The following is a 20,931-nucleotide window of genomic DNA, read 5'->3' as shown; positions in this document are numbered from 1 at the left end:
GGTAATATCAACAAGACTTCTTGAAAGGTTAGTAAGTGCTTGTCAGAATGAATCATCACCATTGTCATCTTCCTTTTCTTTAGACTTTAAAGTGACATTTTTAAGGGCTCCCGAGTGGTGCAGCGGTCTAAGGCACTGCATCTCAGTGCTTGAGGCGTCACTACAGACCCCCTGGTTCGATTCCAGGCTGTATCACAACTGGTCGTAATTGGGAGTCCCATAGGGCGGCGCACAATTGGCCCAGCGTCGTCCGGGTTTGACCGGTGTAGGCCGTCATTGTAAATAACAATTTGTTCTTAACTGACTTGTATTCTTAACATCAGTATTGGTGAGGGGGACTTCTAATCCACACATACTAGACCAAACAAAATAAAATAACAAACATGGCCTTTAACTTTGTATTCAAACCATGACATCACTGTGGCCCGTTGGAAATATATTTACAAAAGGTCAAAGATTGTCTTCCTCCCATTCAGGTGTCAAATAAAGAGGATTCTAACAGAGGACTCTAGGCCACAGACACAGGAAGTGGGTTAAAGGGTTACAGAAGAGTTTGATGTGAAACTGTATCCTCTATCCTTAATGTGTTTCTGGTTCTCCAATAACTACATACTGTAGCACCACTCACTCTATCCTGCCTTGGTGCCATTGTGAAAAGAAGACAAACTGGTTGTGTTCTGATCAATTTAATACCGATTTCTTACCCTCCATCTCGTCGGCCATTTTATTTCTCTGTTATGGCCCAAACTGGCATGGTTGCCTCCTCTTTGAGGAGTACTCTGTCTGTTATCAGTACAACATGGTACTGCTATCACACCGTCTCCCCTCCTCTCTCTCAGTATTAAAGTCCTTCAGACTGACTTCAACAAATGACAATAGATTATGACACTGGGATAGAAAGAATCATCTGTCTGAATAAATATACTTATATTGTGAATCAGCTCTATCAGTATTTACAGTATATCTATCTACATCAAAGTCCATACACAATTCAAAACCGTACACACACACACACACACACACACACACACACACACACACACACACACACACACACACACACAGGCTTGTGGGAGGACAGGCTATTGGAGGAATAAATGGAACAGTATCAAACACAGCAAACATATGGAAACCATTTTGACTGTTCCATTTATACCATTCCAGACATTACAATGAGCCCATCCTCCTATAGCTTCTCCCACCAGCCTCCTCTGACACACACACGTGCACACATAAACATTGCATAGTGTCCTATCGAAGGAGTGTGGCCATGGGTGGTTGATGGTCGTGGCTGGTGGTCAGTTGATGTGTGTGTGATGTTGTGGTCACCTCAGTTTAAACTTCATACGTGTACTGAGATGTTGGTGTGGTAGTTTTGTGGTTGTGGTCTATTTCAGTCCGTTGTTGCTTAGCTTAGCAGGTTTGGTGTCGTTAGGTTAGCCACTTCTCCCTCCATCTCTCTCTTCCTCTCCCTCCCTCGATTTCACCAGTTCAGGACTTGGTCTCAATTATTTTGATGAAGGGAAGAGGCTTGTTGGACGAGCTGGTGGGCTTCAATGGCTTACTGTGGAGGAGAGAGAGAGAGGTAGAGAGAGAGAGAGAGAGAGGTAGAGAGCGAGAGAGAGAGAGAGAGAGGTAGAGAGAGAGAGAGAGGTAGAGAGAGAGAGAGAGAGGTAGAGAGGTAGAGGTAGAGAGGGAGAGAGAGAGAGAGAGAGAGGTAGAGAGAGAGAGAGGTAGAGAGAGAGAGAGATTAGATTGATGCCAAGGTTTTACACTGGGGCACACATTGCTAGTGAACAGCTGGGGATGTGGTGGGGTCAGAAGTGAGTGTGTGTGTTCAGGTTTGTGTGTAGAGGGCTGTGTGAGGCCAGCCGTATGTGTTTGGTCAGTCAGGGGAATGAGGGGGCAGGTGTGTGGTGAGTTGATGACAGGTCAGGTGTGTGGGGAGTTGATGACAGGTCAGGTGTGTGGGGAGTTGATGACAGGTCAGGTGTGTGGGGAGTTGATGACAGGTCAGGTGTGTGGGGAGTTGATGACAGGTCAGGTGTGTGGGGAGTTGATGACAGGTCAGGTGTGTGGGGGAGTTGATGACAGGTCAGGTGTGTGGGGAGTTGATGACAGGTCAGGTGTGTGGGGAGTTGATGACAGGTCAGGTGTGTGGGGAGTTGATGACAGGTCAGGTGTGTGGGGAGTTGATGACAGGTCAGGTGTGTGGGGAGTTGATGACAGGTCAGGTGTGTGGGGAGTTGATGACAGGTTTATGATGGGGGTGTGTCTGCCTGCGTTACTGCGTTTGTGTGTGTGAGTTACCTGTAGACAATCTGGGCGTTGCGGTCTGATGAGAGGTGCGAGTTTGACCTTTCACCTCCCAGGAAGTAGTCCATCTGATCATGCATCTCCCGGTTCTAAACACACACACACACACATAGGGTCAGAGGTCAGGGTCAGAGGTCAGAGGAAGTCAAACCCAACTCTGTGTTGCAGGCATAAAATAGTACAGTTCAGAGCTACAGTAGTTGGAGAACAAAAGACTACAAATCCCAGGTATGGTTAGTTGGTACTGACCTCTGCCTCCAGGAAAGCCACCTTCTCCTCCAGGTCTCTGATGACACGGTCCCTCTCCTGGATCACCATACGAGAGTTCTGCAGCTGTAGACACACACATACATGTTATAGTCCTGTTATAGCATGTTATAGTCCTGTTATAGCATGTTACAGTCCTGTTATAGCATGTTATAGTCCTGTTATAGCATGTTATAGTCCTGTTATAGCACGTTATAGTCCTGTTATAGCATGTTATAGTCCTTTTATAGCATGTTATAGTCCTGTTATAGCATGTTACAGTCCTGTTATAGCATGTTATAGACCTGTTATAGCATGTTATAGTCCTTTTATAGCATGTTATATTCCTGTTATAGCATGTTACAGTCCTGTTATAGCATGTTATAGACCTGTTATAGCATGTTATAGTCCTGTTATAGCATGTTATATTCCTGTTATAGCATGTTACAGTCCTGTTATAGCATTTTATAGTCCTGTTATAGCATGTTATAGTCCTGTTATAGCATTTTATAGTCCTGTTATAGCATGTTACAGTCCTGTTATAGCATTTTATAGTCCTGTTATAGCATGTTATAGACCTGTTATAGCATGTTATAGACCTGTTATAGCATGTTATAGACCTGTTATAGCATGTTATAGTCCTGTTATAGCATGTTATAGTCCTGTTATAGCATGTTATAGTCCTGTTATAGCATGTTATAGTCCTGTTATAGCATGTTATAGTCCTGTTATAGCATGTTATAGTCCTGTTATAGTATGTTATAGACCTGTTATAGCATGTTATAGTGGTATGTGTGTGTGTGTGTGTGTGTGTGTGTGTGTGTGTGTGTGTGTGTGTGTGTGTGTGTGCGTCTCACCTGTTCGATCATGTGTCTGACTTTCCTCTGCTGGCTCTTCAGCATGTCATCTAGATGATGGATCTTCTCCTTCAGAATTGCCAGCTCCTTCTCCAACTGCTCTGACCTGAGAAGAACACACAGCGTGAGTGGCTGAGAACACTCCTCGTCTATATGTGTGTGTGTGTATGTTTGTGTGTATGTGTTTGTGTGTGTGTGTGTGTGTGTTTCTTGGTGTTTATGTGTGTGATCTGTGTGTGTGTGCTCAAATCACGTAAACAGATTTGCAGATGTTATCGCAGGTGCAGTGAAATGCTTGTGTTTCTATCTCCAACAGGGCAGTCATTTCTAATAATACAATAACAATACACACATAATCCAAAGTCAAAAAAATACAAGAAATTACGAAATATCAGAATGAGCAATGTCAGAGTCCGGAATATAAATATGTGTGTGTGTGTTTTGGTGTTTATGTGTGTGCTCTGTGTGTGTGTGTGTGTGTGTGTGTGTGTGTGTTCTGTGTGTGTGTGTGTGTGTGGGTGCTCTGTGTGTGTGTGTGTGTGTATGTTTTGGTGTTTATGTGTGTGCTCTGTGTGTGTGTGTGTTTTGGTGTTTATGTGTGTGCTCTGTGTGTGTGTGTGTGTGCTCTGTGTGTGTGTGCTCTGTGTGTGTGTGCTCTGTGTGTATGCTATGTGTGTATGTGTGTGTGCTCTGTGTGTGTGTGTGCTCTGTGTGTATGTGTGTGTGCTCTGTGTGTATGTGTGTGTGCTCTGTGTATGTGTGTGTGCTCTGTGTGTGTGTGTGTGTGCTCTGTGTGTGTGTGTGCTCTGTGTGTATGTGTGTGTGCTCTGTGTGTATGTGTGTGTGCTCTGTGTGTATGTGTGTGTGTGCTCTGTGTGTATGTGTGTGTGCTCTGTGTGTGTGTGTGTGTGCTCTGTGTGTGTGTGTGTGTGCTCTGTGTGTGTGTGCTCTGTGTGTATGTGTGTGTGCTCTGTGTGTGTGTGTGTGTGCTCTGTGTGTATGTGTGTGTGCTCTGTGTGTATGTGTGTGTGCTCTGTGTGTATGTGTGTGTGCTCTGTGTGTGTGTGTGTGTGTGCTCTGTGTGTGTGTGTGTGTGCTCTGTGTGTATGTGTGTGTACTCTGTGTGTATGTGTGTGTACTCTGTGTGTATGTGTGTGTGCTCTGTGTGTGTGTGTGTGTGCTCTGTGTGTGTGTGTGTGTGCTCTCTGTTTATTCTCCTCCTCACCTCTGCTCCTCGTTCCTGCCCTCCTCTCTGATCTTGCGTAGTTCTCTGAGTTCCTCCTCTCTGTTCCTCAGTGTGTCTCGTAGGGCTTGGCTCTCCTGCTCCATACCTCCCAGCAGCCTCTGGAGCTCCTCAATCCTCTGGTCCTTCCTCTCACTTCCCTCCTTCACCTCCTCCAGCTTCTCCCTTTGCTCCCCCAGACGCTGGCGCAGATCCACACCCTCAGCCTTGGACAGGAAAAGGACAGAGAGTTAGGTTATAGCATTTCATGATGTACAGCACTTTGGTGTGTGTGTGTGTGTGTGCGTGTGTTTTACCTGCAGTCTCTCTCTCTCCTCCTGGTGTTTCTTCTCGGCCTCCTGTAGCTGAGCGTACAGACGCTTACTGACCTCCCTCATCTTCGCCCTCTCCACCTCATCCTCCCCTTCCTGAGGACAGAGAGAAAGAAAGAGGGAGGGGGAGGGAGGGATGAAAGGATGAAAGAGGGAATAAAGGAACTGTTAAACTGTGAAAAACCTTATAAACACAGTTAGTTTCCATTGATTTAAGTGAAGCTCCAAGAATCCACTAATATCCTGTTCATAAACTCATTCAGCCAACTGACTGATCATAGTATTGTAAACTCCTGACTCCCCCGGTTCAGGGTAGTACTCTGTTGTATAGTGTTGTTGTGTTGTTTAGTACTGTATTGTAAAGCATTGTGCAGTACTGTATTGTATAGTATAGTGTTAGTCTCGGGCCTAACAACACCTGTGCCAATATATCCTCCAAACACCGGCTTCTCGGGCATTGTCACTTAAGTATAGTATTGTGTAGTACTGTCTTGTATAGTGTTGTATAGTACTGTATTGTATTGTGTTGTGTAGTATTGTGCAGTACTGTATTGTATTGTATAGTGTTGTGTAGTATTGTATTGTATTGTGTTGTATAGTACAGTGTTGTGTAGTATTGTATTGTATTGTGTTGTATAGTACAGTGTTGTGTAGTATTGTATTGTATTGTGTTGTATAGTACAGTGTTGTGTAGTATTGTATTGTATTGTGTTGTATAGTATAGTGTTGTGTAGTATTGTATTGTATTGTGTTGTATAGTACAGTGTTGTGTAGTATTGTATTGTATTGTGTTGTATAGTACAGTGTTGTGTAGTATTGTATTGTATTGTGTTGTATAGTATAGTGTTGTGTAGTATTGTATTGTATTGTGTTGTATAGTACAGTGTTGTGTAGTATTGTATTGTATTGTGTTGTATAGTACAGTGTTGTGTAGTATTGTATTGTATTGTGTTGTATAGTACAGTGTTGTGTAGTATTGTATTGGTTTTTCAGTGTTGATTCTACTGTAGTGGGAGCGGCTCTGCCATTTGTTTACACAGGTGAATCATATTAATGACAACAGAGAGAGAGAGAGAGAGAGAGAAAAAATTAGGAAATGCAAAATGCTAATATGCAAATAATTACAGAACAATCTATTTTTACATTTCAATGACTGACAGGGAGAGTGAGAGAGTGAGAAAGAGTGAGGTGTGCGTGTGTCTGTATGTGTCTTGTGTGTCATAGCAGCGGTTACAAAGGGAGATATTTTGATGAAGTAAGCCAAACAAAGGTGAACGTTTTCCACTCATATTTCTGTAATGCCAACTGCTCCTCATGCGTCATTCACACGCCGCACGCACACAAACTGCTAAAGTTAGCCCTATTCACTCTTTTGAAAAGGTTCCTGAATCCTGACATGAATAGCTTTGGGACCGCCCATTACCTGTTTGGCCTCAAGACTAAACCAAAGCTATTAAATGGCCAGCCATCTGTGGAATGTAGAACAATGGAGGGAGAAGAACACAAACACACTCAATAACACAGCAGGAGAATCCTTCGTCAACCACTTTGAAAAGAAGGTTGACGACATCCAATCCTCGTTTGTTAAGTCAAATGACACTGCTGGTCCTGCTCACACTGCCCTACCCTATGCTTTGACTTCTTTCTCCCCTCTCTCTCCAGATAAAATCTTGCGACTTGTGACTGCAGGCCGCCCAACAACCTGCCTGCTTGACCCTATCCCCTCCTCTCTTCTCCAGACCATCTCCGGTGACCTTCTCCCCTACCTCACCTCGCTGATCAACTCATCCTTGACCGCTGGCTATGTCTTCAAGAGAGCGAGAGTTGCACCCCTTCTCAAAAAACCAACACTCGATCCCTCTGATGTCAACAACTACAGACCAGTATCCCTTCTTTCTTTTCTCTCCAAAACTATTGAGCGTGCCGTCTTTAGCCAACTCTCTTGCTATCTCTCTCAGAATGACCTTCTTGATCCAAACCAGTCAGGTTTCAGGACTGGTCATTCAACTGAGACTGCTCTTCTCTGTGTCACGGAGGCTCTCCGCACTGCTAAAGCTAACTCTCTCTCCTCTGCTCTCGTCCTTCTAGACCTGTCTGCTGCCTTTGATGCTGTGAACCATCAGATCCTCCTCTCCACCCTCTCCGAGCTGGGCATCTCCGGCGCGGCTCACTCTTGGATTGCGTCCTACCTGACCGGTCGCTCCTACCAAGTGGCGTGGCGAGAAGCTGTCTCCGCACCACGTGCTCTCACCACTGGTGTCCCCCAGGGCTCAGTTCTAGGACCTCTCCTATTCTCGCTATACACCAAGTCACTTGGCTCTGTCATATCCTCACATGGCCTCTCCTATCATTGCTACGCTGACGATACACAACTAATCTTCTCCTTTCCCCCTTCTGATAACCAGGTGGCGAATCGCATCTCTGCATGTCTGGCAGACATATCAGTATGGATGACGGATCACCACCTCAAGCTGAACCTTGGCAAGACGGAGCTGCTCTTCCTCCCGGGGAAGGACTGCCCATTCCATGATCTCGCCATCACGGTTGACAACTCCGTTGTGTCCTCCTCCCAGAGTGCGAAGAGCCTTGGCGTGACCCTGGACAACACCCTGTCGTTCTCCGCTAACATCAAGGCGGTGACCCGATCCTGTAGGTTCATGCTCTACAACATTCGGAGAGTACGACCCTGCCTTACACAGGAAGCGGCACAGGTCCTAATCCAGGCACTTGTCATCTCCCGTCTGGATTACTGCAACTCGCTGTTGGCTGGGCTCCCTGCCTGTGCCATTAAACCCCCTACAACTCATCCAGAATGCCGCAGCCCGTCTGGTGTTCAACCTTCCCAAGTTCTCTCACGTCACCCCGCTCCTCCGCACACTCCACTGGCTTCCAGTTGAAGCTCGCATCTGTTACAAGACCATGGTGCTTGCCTATGGAGCTGTGAGGGGAACGGCACCTCTGTACCTTCAGGCTCTGATCAGTCCCTACACCCAAACGAGGGCATTGCGTTCATCCACCTCTGGCCTGCTGGCTCCCCTTCCTCTGCGGAAGCATAGTTCCCGCTCAGCCCAGTCAAAACTGTTCGCTGCTCTGGCACCCCAATGGTGGAACAAGCTCCCTCACGACGCCAGGACAGCGGAGTCACTCACCACCTTTCGGAGACATTTGAAACCCCACCTCTTTAAGGAATACCTGGGATAGGATAAAGTAATCCTTCTACCCCCCCCCCCAAAAAATAAATAAATAAATAAAATTGTAAAGTGGTTATCCCACTGGCTATAGGGTGAATGCACAAATTTGTAAGTCGGATAAGAGCGTCTGCTAAATGACATAAATGTAAATGAGAGGAGAGGAGGAACAGACTGTACCAGGCCTTCCTGTTCTCTCTCCTGGGGGGTGTACCTCTCCCTCAACTCTCTTTCTTTCTCTCTCTCCCTCTCTCCCTCTCTGTATTTGTGAATACACACTAAAATGGACACACACTAACACACACAGTGAACCATGCCGATGATCTCACATTGCGAACAGGACTGGGTCAGTCTAAGACCTAATATGTAGGTATTACACACACACACACACACACACACACACACACACACACACACAAGGTTCATGTGGGGGGTATAGGGCATGTGAAAAGCCCCTCACCTGTCTATCATCTTTAGCCCCTCCCTTTGAGGAAGAAGAGCTGTTCTGATTGGAGGGAGCGCTGACTCTGTAGCCACTAGCAGGAAACTGGAGGGAGAGAAGGATGAAGGAAGAGAGGGAATAGTGAGGGATGGAGAGAATGGGAGGAGATATGAGACATTTAGGTAGAAGTGACACACATAGGACATATTGCATATGTCATCATTAGGTATCAAAATGAATGATGACACTAAACAACTGGTTCCATAAGAACACGTGTACACATAAACATTATAAATGTGTTCCATAAGAACACGTGTACACAAACATTATAAATGTGTTCCATAAGAACACATGTACACACAAACATTATAAATGTGTTCCATAAGAACACATGTACACATAAACATTATAAATGTGTTCCATAAGAACACGTGTACACAAACATTATAAATGTGTTCCATAAGAACACGTGTACACATAAACATTATAAATGTGTGCACATACCTTGTGTTGTCCTTTGTTCTTGGTTGCCATCTGTTCCCTCAGGGTCTTCAGACAGTATCTCACCTGAGTAAAACACACACACACACATCTGTGTTACTGAGAGACTCACACATAGAGAGAGAGCGAGAGCGAGGGAGAGCGAGAGAGTATGTGTCTTACCTCCTGTATCTGGGAGACTTCATCTGACAACATCTTGAGGCTCTGCTGGTGTCTCTGCTGCTCCTGTCTACGATCCTCCAGATACACCTGCAACACATCACACACACATTACACACCTGAACTGGTTATCTTTAACCATCAAAATGAAGCCCCACCCACCTTGATGATCTCGACCTTTTCAGCCTTCTCCTCAGAGGGTTTGATTGGTTCAGGCTTCAGAGCAGGCCTCTCACTGGCTGGCTGCACCAGAGCAAACGCTCGTCCGATTGGCTGAAAAATGAGAGAGGGAGAGGAGTTCGATTGTGATACTGTGGAATAGTGTGAAAATATTTCTCCAGCATGTGTGAACGTGAACTTATTATGAGTGTGTTGACGTAAATGTGTGAGAGGAGTTACGTGTTGCAACACTAGATTTGGAAGAACACTCAGTGACGGATCAACAGGATATTACATCAAGATGTTCAATTCAGTCCCATATACAGTAGTAGATATGATATTCAGAATAGCACTGAGAATGTCTGACAAGCTGACTGTCAGAAAATTTAATAACCAGAATGAAACAGGTTAGAAACTAATGGTGGTCCTCTAAAACAGAAGGTGAGTTGTAGAACGTACACAATATTATAACACACATCTGTCATTTAGGTTCACCGTTTAAGAACAAACTCTGGAAACTATTTATCTGTGTATACAGGATTATGTGTGTGTGTGTGTGTGTGTGTGTGTGTGTGTGTGTGTGTGTGTGAGCAGTGTTCCTGTGTGTGTGTGTGTGTGTGTGTATACAGCCCCCATAATCAGTAGACGTTAACATTTAGCCCTGATTGCTATAGTGATCACCATCACTCCATAAACTCTAAACTTCTGTGGGACTGGTAAAGAAAGAGAGGGAGAGAGAGAGAGAGAGAGAGAGAGAGAGAGAGAGAGAGAGAGAGATAAAGCGAAAGAGAGAGAGAGAGATAAAGCGAAAGAGAGAGAGAGAGAGAGAGAGAGAGAGAGAGAGAGAGAGAGAGAGAGAGAGAGAGAGAGAGAGAGAGAGAGAGAGAGAGAGAGAGAGAGAGAGAGAGAGAGAGAGAGAGAGAGAGAGAGAGAGAGAGAGAGAGAGAGAGAGAGAGAGAGAGACACTGTAGAAGTTTAGTACGTTTGGCAGTGGTCTCTCTCCACTCGAACAATGCTGTCTAAAGAACAGTTTTAAGAGCAGTTGCATAAGACTCACTGATGGAAACTGGATGGCAGCCATGACATTTTATGACCTGTTCATGAGTCTGTGTGTGAACTAGCACCATGTGTGTGTGTTCTACTCTTTCTGATTCAACACACTATCAAAGTGCATTAGGGACAGTGTACCCAGCCATCCCCTGGTCCACAAAAACACACAAAAACCCAAAACTATTTCAGAAGGGCTTAACATTCATATTAATTTACAGTAACAGTAAAAGGCATGACAATTTCCCATTTACCCAGACATTTTTTACACACAAGGTTCAGAATTCTGTTCTGGCATGGACTTTTATCCACATAGAACGCATAGGGATACAATTCTATCCATCCAGGGATAGAGTTCCATTACTTCCTTTCCATCCCCTCTGGTATAATTGTAGTAGTCGGCTAATGCAGACACAGAATGCTAGGTGTGTGTTGAGGATCTAGGTCTGGTTTAGAGGTTAGGGTTCTAGGTCATGGTTCTAGGTTCTTACCTTGCTCCTGGGTTGTTCGTTGATCCTCCCTGCCTGGTTCTGCTGGTGGAGAGTCAGCCTCAGTCTCCTGCACCCCTCCTGACGAACAAGAGGAAGAAAGGATTAAATGAAGAGCAGTTACAAAGAGCCCGTTATGGGATGGAGAGAGGGAGGGATGGGGGTAAAGGAGGGAACTACTGGAAAAGAAGGAGAGGAGAAAAAGAGGGAGGAGAAACTGAGTAATACTGTGTAGGACAGAGAGAGAGAGGGAAGGAAGGAGGGAGGGAGGGAGAGAGAGACTGACTGGAGGCCAGTACCCAGTAAACGAGTGTGTAGGGAGCCAGTTGTTAGAGATAGAGAAAAAACAGAAGCATAAAGTTGCTCAGAGAGAGAATGTTCCATTTGAATGGAGTTCCAACTTGGAAGAACTAGAGATCGATGCCAGCACCAGTAGGAATCTCCAATAGAATTCCGGGAGACAGTGGGCAGAAAAACTGTAGTGAAGTGGGATGGAACATTTCCATGGTAACCAAGTCTCCCAGTAACCATAAACTAAACTATCTGGCTCCAAAACAATGCAACTCAGGAAGGGTGGGAGGGAGGGTGGGTCAGGGTGAAAATAGACACACACATAGACATAGTAATATACAGAAACCTAAACTCTCTCTCTCTTCACACACACATAATACTGTTCCATGAGTCACTATGTGGGCAGTGAGGTCTGGCTGTGTGTCTCACAGGACAGGGAACCCCCGTATTTCCAGCCAAGAGGGGTGTGTGTGTGTGTGTGAATGGTTGTGTGTGTGTGTGTGTGTGTGTGTGTGGTGTGTGTGTGTGTGTGTGTGGTTGTGTGTGTGTGTGTGTATGGTTTGTGTGTGTGTGTGTGTGTGTGTGTGTGTGGTTGTGTGTGTGTGTATGGTTGTGTGTGTGTGTGTGTGTGTGTGTGTGTGTGTGTGTGTGTGTGTGTGTATGGTTGTGTGTGTGTGTGTGGTTGTGGTTGTGTGTGTGTGTGGTTGTGTGTCTGCATGTGGCTATGAGGGAGCAGGGTTATAGAGATTCTAAAACAGACTAACTGGAAACCAACAACACATCTTGTTCTCTCCATTCTCCTCTGTGTACATATCTGTGTCCTGAAGTCTAAACTCAAGTTAACTCTGAGACACAAGACAGACACAGCAAATACTCTGGAGTTTTAAAGTGTTTGAACACACGGAAACACTGTGTGGTTAGCTACTGTTTCGTTGCATATTGACTGTGTTGTATTGACCCATCACCATCAGTCAGACAAGGACAGGAGAGTTAGAGTATGTGAGGTATGTCTCTTCTCTCTCACTTTCTCTGTCGCTCTCTACACTGCTAGCATTGTGTTTGCACGCCAAAGTAGTGCATCACAAAGCTTCCTTTCATCGGTGCCCTTTATAAAACCATTACCCAGTAACCAACCATTACCCAGTACTCACACTGACACAGCCATCACAATGACCTGATGACACTTTGGCCAAAAACTCATCCGAACAGATATACAGTTGAAGTCGGAAGTTTACATACACCTTAGCCAAATACATTTAAACTCAGTTTTTCACAATTCCTGTAATTTAATTCTAGTTAAAATTCCCTGTCTTAGGTCAGTTAGGATCACCACTTTATTTTAAGAATGTGAAATGTCAGAATAATAGTAGAGAGAATGATTTGTTTAAGCTTTATTTCTTTCATCACATTCCCAGTGGGTCAGAAGTTTACATGCACTCAATTAGTATTTGGTAGCATTGCCTTTAAATTGTTTAACTTGGGTCAAATGTTTCGGGTAGCCTTCCACAATTTTGCCCCATTCCTCCTGACAGAGCTGGTGTAACTGAGTCAGGTTTGTAGGCCTCCTTGCTCGCACACACTTTTTCAGTTCTGCCCACAAATTTTCTATAGGATTGAGGTCAGGGCTTTGTGATGGCCACTCCAATACCTTGACTTTGTTGTCCTTAAGCCATTTTGCCACAACTTTGGAAGTATGCTTGGGGTCATTGTCCATTTGGAAGACCCATTTGCGACCAAGCTTTAACTTCCTGACTGATGTCTTGAGATGTTGCTTCAATATATCCACAATTTTCCTTCCTCATGATGCTATCTATTTTGTGAAGTGCACCAGTCCCTCCTGCAGCAAAGCACCCCCACAGCATGCCACCCACGTGCTTCACGGTTGGGATGGTGTTCTTTGGCTTGCAAGCTACCGCCTTTTTCCTCCAAACATAACGATGGTCATTATGGCCAAACAGTTCTATTTTTTTTTCAACAGACCAGAGGACATTTCTCCAAAAAGTACGATCTTTGTCCCCATGTGCAGCTGCAAACCGTAGTCTGGCTTTTCTTATGGCGGTTTTGGAGCAGTGGCTTCTTCCTTGCTGAGCGGCCTTTCAGGTTATGTTGATATAGGATTTGTTTTACTGTGGATATAGATACTTTTGTTCCTGTTTCCTCCAGCATCTTCACAAGGTCCTTTGCTGTTGTTCTGGGATTTATTTGCACTTTTCGCACCAAAGTACGTTCATCTCTAGGAGACAGAACGCGTCTCCTTCCTAAGCGGTATGACGGCTGCGTGGTCCCATGGTGTTTATACTTGCGTAGTAGTGTTTGTACAGATGAACGTGGTACCTTCAGGCGTTTGGAAATTGCTCCCAAGCATGAACCAGACTTGTGGAGGTCTACAAATTTTTTTCTGAGGTCTTGGCTGATTTATTTTGATTTTCCCATGATGTCAAGCAAAGAGGCACTGAGTTTGAAGGTAGGCCTTGAAACACATCCACAGGTACACCTCCAATTGACTCAAATGATGTCAATTATTCTATCAGAAGCTTCTAAAGCCATGACATCATTTTCTGGAATTTTCCAAGCTGTTTAAATGCACAGTCAACTTAGTGTATGTAAACTTCTGATCCACTGGAATTGTGATACAGTGAATTATAAGTGAAATAATCTGTCTGTAAACAATTGTTGGAAAAATTACTTGTGTCATGCACAAAGTAGATGTCCTAACCGACTTGCCAGAACTATAGTTTGTTAACAAGAAATTTGTGGAGTGGTTGAAAAAACGAGTTTTAATGACTCCAACCTAAGTGTAAGTAAACTTCCGACTTCAACTGTAAGTAGCACTTTATTTTCCAAACCTATTACTACAATTAGTATTCACCTGGTAATTACTCGGAAAGTATGTGTTAAGAATGGGTAGGTGATTTTCGGTATACTTACGTGAAAGAATTCAACACCTAACCAAATGGTATGTAGTAGTGCTTGTTTCAGTCAGTCTGGTAGCCATTGGCAGCGCCAGCGGGCATATCTGGCACATACAGTACACACTACCTACCAGGCCTGTGTGTCTCAGTAGAAATTAGGTAGTAACAGGTATGTGTGTTGCGTAACGATGGGGTTGGTATAATGATGATTGTGTTGTTAGAGAGAGGTGGTGTGTGACAGATAGCCACAGGTACCACTGACTACCTGCCCAGACAGGACAGGACACACACTCAACAAATACACATGCAGGAAAGGAGAGAGGGAATGGAGAGAGGGAGCAGGGGAGGAGAGGACAAGGGAGTGGGAAAAGAGACAAGATAGTGTCAAAAAGGGAGAGAGGGGGAACCTAAATTCTATCAGGCTGCCAATTGAGCACAAACAAACTATTTTTCCCCATCTCCCTTTTTCCCTCCATCTATCTCTCAATCCTATCTATTGCCCTCTTACAAACACCTGACAGCATGACTAATCCAGCACTATAAAGAAATACACAATTATGAGGGAGACAAAGACCAGCAGAGAGAGAGAGAGAGACAGACAGAGACCGAGAGAGAGAGAGAGAGAGAGAGACAGACAGAGACCGAGAGAGAGAGAGAGAGAGAGAGAGAGACAGAGACAGAGAGAGCGAGAGACAGAGAGAGACAGAGAGAGACATAGAGAGACATAGAGAGAGAGACAGAGAGAGAGACAGAGACATAGCGAGAGAGAGAGATAGAATGTTCTGTTAGAGGAATAGTAATGTGTCCCTAGAGACAGGTTCCCTGGCCTCTCATAGAGAAGCAGACAAAGGTTCACCTAATCCACCACCAAACAGACACACCTTGGCCTGCTCTGTACACTATCACAAACAACGAGGATAATGGCAGCCATACCCAGGGAAAACAGAGTCAGTCTATTGCTCAGAGACCCAGTCCTACTGCCCAACGACCCAGTCTACTGCCCAGAGACCCAGTCTACCATTATAATAGAGCAGTAATGTGAAACCAGGCTCAGCATGGTCTACAGCCACAAGGGATCATAGGATTTGACAAGGTGTTTGTTTGTGACTGTGGCGGCAGGAGAGAGGGAGAGACAGGCAAAGCAGAAAAGAGGAATAGAGGGAGAGATAGAGGCCTGGTAGTTGTTTGGCTGTGAGATAGAGGCCTGGTAGTTGTTTGGCTGTGTGATAGAGGCCTGGTAGTTGTTTGGCTGTGTGATAGAGGCCTGGTAGTTGTTTGGCTGTGTGATAGAGGCCTGGTAGTTGTTTGGCTGTGAGATAAAGGCCTGGTAGTTGTTTGGCTGTGAGATAGAGGCCTGGTAGTTGTTTGGCTGTGTGATAGAGGCCTGGTAGTTGTTTGGCTGTGAGATAGAGGCCTGGTAGTTGTTTGGCTGTGTGATAGAGGCCTGATAGTTGTTTGGCTGTGAGATAGAGGCCTGGTAGTTGTTTGGCTGTGAGATAGAGGCCTGGTAGTTGTTTGGCTGTGTTATAGAGGCCTGGTAGTTGTCTGGCTGTGTGATAGAGGCCTGGTAGTTGTTTGGCTGTGTTATAGAGGCCTGGTAGTTGTTTGGCTGTGTTATAGAGGCCTGGTAGTTGTTTCGCTGTGTGATACAGGCTGAATAACACTGGAAACAGCAGACTACCTGCTAACACGAGTTGTTAGGAGAGTGGAATAGAGACCCATATAAACAACATCAACTATTCAACACAGAGAAATGTCAGTAAGAGCCCAGCGTTCAGTACTGTCCCTCCTCTGTCATGAACGGAACCTGAGAGCCCTGTAAACAGAGGTAGTGGAGCAGGTATCAGTACCACATCACCTAGTACCTATGTTCCAGTCAGTACCACATCACCTAGTACCTATGTTCCAGTCAGTACCACATCACCTAGTACCTATGTTCCAGTCAGTACCACATCACCTAGTACCTATGTTCCAGTCAGTACCACATCACCTAGTACCTATGCTCCAGTCAGTACCACATCACCTAGTACCTATGCTCCAGTCAGTACCACATCACCTAGTACCTATGTTCCAGTCAGTACCACATCACCTAGTACCTATGTTATAGTCAGTACCACATCACCTAGTACCTATGTTCCAGTCAGTACCACATCACCTAGTCCCTATGTTATAGTCAGTACCACATCACCTAGTACCTATGTTATAGTCAGTACCACATCAACTAGTACCGATGTTATAGTCAGTACCACGTCACCTAGTACCTATGTTCCAGTCAGTACCACATCACCTAGTACCTATGTTCCAGTCAGTACCACATCACCTAGTACCGATGTTATAGTCAGCACCACATCAGGTCTGATTCCCATACCTGAGTTCAGGTGTCATGTGAGTGCAGTGAGGGGTGAGGAATGAGGAACGAGGGGTTAGGTAGAGTGAGAGACGTGAGAAAACGAGTGAGCAGAGAACAAACATTCTCTTAGACATTCCTATACAATCACTGGTGCAGTGTTACTGTCAGAAGGGAATAGAACAGATGGTCTAGAGTAAAAGCTAAGACAAAAGGGAATCCAGTTGAAGAGAAGCTGTAAGACCTGCACACGGGTAAATAAGACCTGCACACGGGTAAATAAGATCTTCACACGGGTAAATAAGACCTTCACACGGGTAAATAAGACCTTCACACGGGTAAATAAGACCTGCACACGGGTAAATAAGACCTTCACACGGGTAAATAAGACCTGCACACGGGTAAATAAGACCTTCACACGGGTAAATAAGACCTGCACACGGGTAAATAAGACCTGCACACGGGTAAATAAGACCTGCACACGGGTAAATAAGACCTGCACACGGGTAAATAAAAACAGTGTTATGAGCTTTGTCTGTTCTTTCCTCTGGTGGTACTAGGTGATTTACAAACGCTCCGTCATTCTGTGCCTGAGACTTGATGAGGGATTTATGTTGACATGATGACAGAGTTATGGTCTCCTGTGAAATGAGTTATAGGCATGTCCCTATTCACCTTTACTGAGGGAATAGTACTTTTCTAGCCTAGCAACATACATACCTAGCAACAAGACCTGCATGGAAGCAAGCAAAAACAGAACAGTTGTTTTTACTGATTGGTATTCATGGTCACTCATGATTCAAGTTTCTAATAAAGACAGGATGTCCACAGTGAATAGAGGACACTGTCTGTCTGTCTGTCTGAGTTACTGGCTACTATAGTGTAGAATTTAAGGAGGTTGTCTTGTTTAGTGTGTGAGTTGATGGTTCCTATAGTGTGGAAATGTAATGAGGTTGTCTTGTTTAGTGTGAGTTGATGCTTCTTCTACTAGTCCCTGGTGGTGGGAAGACTGAGAGAATGAGACAGTTTCTGGTTCCTCCTCATAGATGAGTGAGAAGGTCATGTCTTGCACAGTTCCAGACAGTGATGTCACCCTCTCCATACTGAAGCAATGAGGAGGGATGAGCTCAGTAAACATGAGGAATCCGAGTGGATCATGAGGCATTATTTAAAAAGTAGGAATGCTGACAAAAGCCTAGTGACGGAAAAGAAGAGAGTTATCAAAACTCTCTGGTGACTGGATGGATGGATGAATGAGAGCGTGAATTAATGTACCATTCTTAAGTCCTAACCTTGACCGAAGGGGGTGAAAACGCAAAACTGACCTTAGATCAGTTTTAAGGGGCAACGTCATGCTAGTGCTGATAGCTGTTGTATGGCTCTGCAGGAGACTGTGTTTATCTGGCGAAAGTGTAATGTTTGCGTGGCAATGGTCAGGCTGTAGATAGACCATGATCAGAGCCATTTGTCTAACAGGGTCAATGATTAACCTCCTCCAGCCACAGACAGGAGATTAAGACCTTCTATACCAGGGATAATGACTGGTGATGTAAATGTCTAGCTGGCACAGAGCTCAAAGGACCTTATAAGGGAACTCTAAGTTGTATAAGCCTGGTTCTCAGTCTGGATGTAGTGTGCTTGCCCTGCAACCAAAGGATCACTGGTTCAATGCCCCTCACAGATGTGTTCCCCCCTAAATCACTACAATTATGAGATGACAATACCTAGTGGGCACAGAGCCCGGATCCCACCCGCGATGGGGACCAATCCGGAACTCAATATACTTTAAAATGACTAAAACCAAATAATGGACCTACATTCATACAGTTTATTGACTGTGGCCAGCTCGCTAATTTTTACATTTAAGTAATTTAGCAGACGCTCTTATCCAGAGCGACTTACAGTTAGTGAGTGCATACATTTTTCATACTGGCCCCCCGTGGGAAACGGACCCACAACCCTGGCGTTGCAAGCGCCATGCTCTACCAACTGAGCTACAGGAGGCCTTATGATCACCGAAATGAACGCTAGACAGTTGGGGAGCATCAAAACTTAGACTGCGAGGAAGACCGAATGCGCCCCCCGGGGCAAAATGAGTTTGACACCCCTGGCATAGAGAGAGGACACTGAGAGGAAGCTGTCTTACTGTAGGCTAAATAGGTTAGTCTTCTGGCTGCCTCTACTGTAAGCCCTTCATGAAGATGCTCACTTGTGACAGCAGTCTGGTCCCTCTGGCCAGATCACAGATGTTATCTGGGCTAATATGGTGTGTGTGTGTGTGTGTGTGTGTGTGTGTGTGTGTGTGTGTGTGTGTGTGTGTGTGTGTGTGTGTGTGTGTGTGTGTGTGTGTGTGTGTGTGTGTGTGTGTGTGTGTGCGTGTGTGTGTGTGTTAATACTATAATTACTTCAAAAAGCCCATTAACACCAGAGGAAGCTACTAAGCCTGGTAAGACTTCAGTCAGGAGACTCTAAAACCAATACTCAGAAGGGAATTAATCTCGTCTTGCTTATTCTTACTTTGGGTCACAAAAGGATACCACTAATGTAAGTTATAGAGCTATCGGTTAAATTAAATAAGGTAAGTGATCTCAGATTATAATGTAAAACATATTTGCATATCCAACAGATTGGCATGAATAAAGGAAAAAAAAAGTTAAAGGTGGGAAAAATAAAGCAGCCACATAGTGATGAGAATAAAATATTTCCAGAATAGCATAACACAACCTTTGACACATACATGCCAATGGCACCTCTCGATCTGCCTGCCTGCCAGACTGTCTAGCCAACCGGAACGCGGTGAGAAGGAAAGTAAAACATGTTCAGTTGAAGAGTTTTTGTCTTACCGCTGTTCTCTCATCAGCTCTGATGTCCTCAAATGTACACAGACTCCGCGATACCCCGTTCATCTTCACACAGGTAAGATAGATAAAGAAATAACTATATAACTTAAATATGAAAGAGTTGTTCAACGTTGCTTATATAGTCTTCTTTTCTGTAAACAAACAGGGAAAACTGATTTTCGTCCTCTTGTCTCACTCTTGCGGTCGCAGACGGATGATCACGGTTGATTTTAACAATAGTCGACGCTGCTAGTTACTACCAGCCGATAAGGTTTCATCAGTCCGTTCACTCCACTCCCTCGCTTCAAGTCACAGATTTTAAACCCCGGGAATGTGTGCACGTGACCTCAGCTCACAGGCAGCATAGATGTTGGATAAATGAAGATAGTTCACTCAGGACGTTTACCATCGAACAAAAAATGGTCAGATCCTGTCTCCTTAAGGGGGTGGCTCTCCCATAGACACCAATACGAAAGCAGCTGGGTCTGGTATTCTTCTTAGTTCATTGACTTCCACTGAAACAGAAAATAAAATAGGGAGTGGGATGTCTCGCTTCCTCTTCCTTCTCTGCAGCCAACTCGCTCTCTCTCCGCACGCCACCGCGATGCGCGCTACAACTGAACAAGTCAGAGGAGCGCGGACTGTCAGGTAGCAAAACAATCAAACTCAATCTCATACCATGCCGATTACCTATTAGTCAAATAGTTATGAAAATGACGCTTTTATTTATTTGAGTATTGCATTCAGGTTTGAGGGTCAAAAATATAGTTGTTCTACAGACAAATTGGCTACTCATGACCACAAAAACACAGGGAAACTGAACCAGACAAAGACAGACAGACACACAGTGCTCCATCAGTGTGTCCACAGCAGCAGCATGCAGGGCTCAGTGTTCTGATCTGGAGGTCAGGCTGCACACAGACAGAACCCAAATTGGATCAAGATTTATTAATGGTCATTAATGGGTGCGCTGAGCAGGGGGGGTGTTCAATGTCCCCCATACAGTTTCAGGAGATCCCACATATCCATCAAAACATTCAAACATGGGGATACACACCTAGCACAAAACACACACACAGTAAATCAGTCTCGTAAACCCACCACGCTGTCAGGCATATGCCTGGGACAAACTAATTACACGTTTATGTCACACAGACAGATGTGTTTTGTGACCATACAGACCCAGACAGCTAGGGTCTCAGAGTGAGTAGACCCAGACAACTAGGGTCTCAGAGTGAGTAGACCCAGACAGCTAGGGTCTCAGAGTGAGTACAGACCCAGACAGCTAGGGTCTCAGAGTGAGTAGACCCAGACAGCTAGGGTCTCAGAGTGAGTACAGACCCAGACAGCTAGGGTCTCAGAGTGAGTACAGACCCAGACAGCTAGGGTCTCAGAGTGAGTACAGACCCAGACAGCTAGGGTCTCAGAGTGAGTACAGACCCAGACAACTAGGGTCTCAGAGTGAGTACAGACCCAGACAGCTAGGGTCTCAGAGTGAGTACAGACCCAGGCAGCTAGGGTCTCAGAGTGAGTACAGACCCAGACAACTAGGGTCTCAGAGTGAGTACAGACCCAGACAGCTAG

At 45.0% G+C, this 20,931-nt stretch overlaps 1 protein-coding gene across 2 annotated transcripts; it reads right to left on the bottom strand.

The window, feature by feature from the left end:
• Window positions 1-1,404: 1,404 nt before the first annotated feature.
• Window positions 1,405-19,661, bottom strand: LOC121543206 (tuftelin-like). 2 transcript variants are annotated; one of them, XM_041852932.1, is made up of 12 exons: window positions 19,351-19,661; window positions 10,961-11,038; window positions 9,441-9,536; window positions 9,267-9,353; window positions 9,108-9,170; window positions 8,622-8,708; window positions 4,959-5,069; window positions 4,645-4,868; window positions 3,420-3,525; window positions 2,566-2,649; window positions 2,311-2,405; window positions 1,405-1,564 (listed from the first exon to the last, which is right to left on the bottom strand). In XM_041852932.1, the coding sequence occupies exons 1-12, from the start codon at window positions 19,411-19,413 to the stop codon at window positions 1,492-1,494; spliced, it is 1,167 nt and encodes a 388-aa protein (XP_041708866.1). In that variant the 5' UTR covers window positions 19,414-19,661; the 3' UTR covers window positions 1,405-1,491. The 2 variants fall into 2 exon arrangements, with proteins under 2 accessions (XP_041708866.1, XP_041708865.1); XM_041852931.1 differs by having other exon boundaries at window positions 9,426-9,536; window positions 19,351-19,659.
• Between the last annotated feature and the right edge of the window lie 1,270 nt (window positions 19,662-20,931).

Source organism: Coregonus clupeaformis, chromosome 17 (genome assembly GCF_020615455.1).
Source record: "Coregonus clupeaformis isolate EN_2021a chromosome 17, ASM2061545v1, whole genome shotgun sequence".
NCBI classification, from domain to species: domain Eukaryota; kingdom Metazoa; phylum Chordata; class Actinopteri; order Salmoniformes; family Salmonidae; genus Coregonus; species Coregonus clupeaformis.
The sequence above is the reverse complement of the archived record's forward strand: the minus strand, read 5'-3'. Positions and strand labels throughout refer to the sequence as shown.

Excerpts from the sequence above, each read along its gene's own strand:
- LOC121543206 (XM_041852931.1), bottom strand. The coding sequence starts at position 19,413 with ATGAACGGGGTATCGCGGAGTCTGTGTACATTTGAGGACATCAGAGCT. Across the intron at positions 4,869-4,958 it reads AGGAGAGAGAGAGACTGCAG|GCTGAGGGTGTGGATCTGCG; the intron begins GTAAAACACACG and ends TTCCTGTCCAAG. Across the intron at positions 2,650-3,419 it reads TCAGACACATGATCGAACAG|CTGCAGAACTCTCGTATGGT; the intron begins GTGAGACGCACA and ends GTGTGTCTACAG.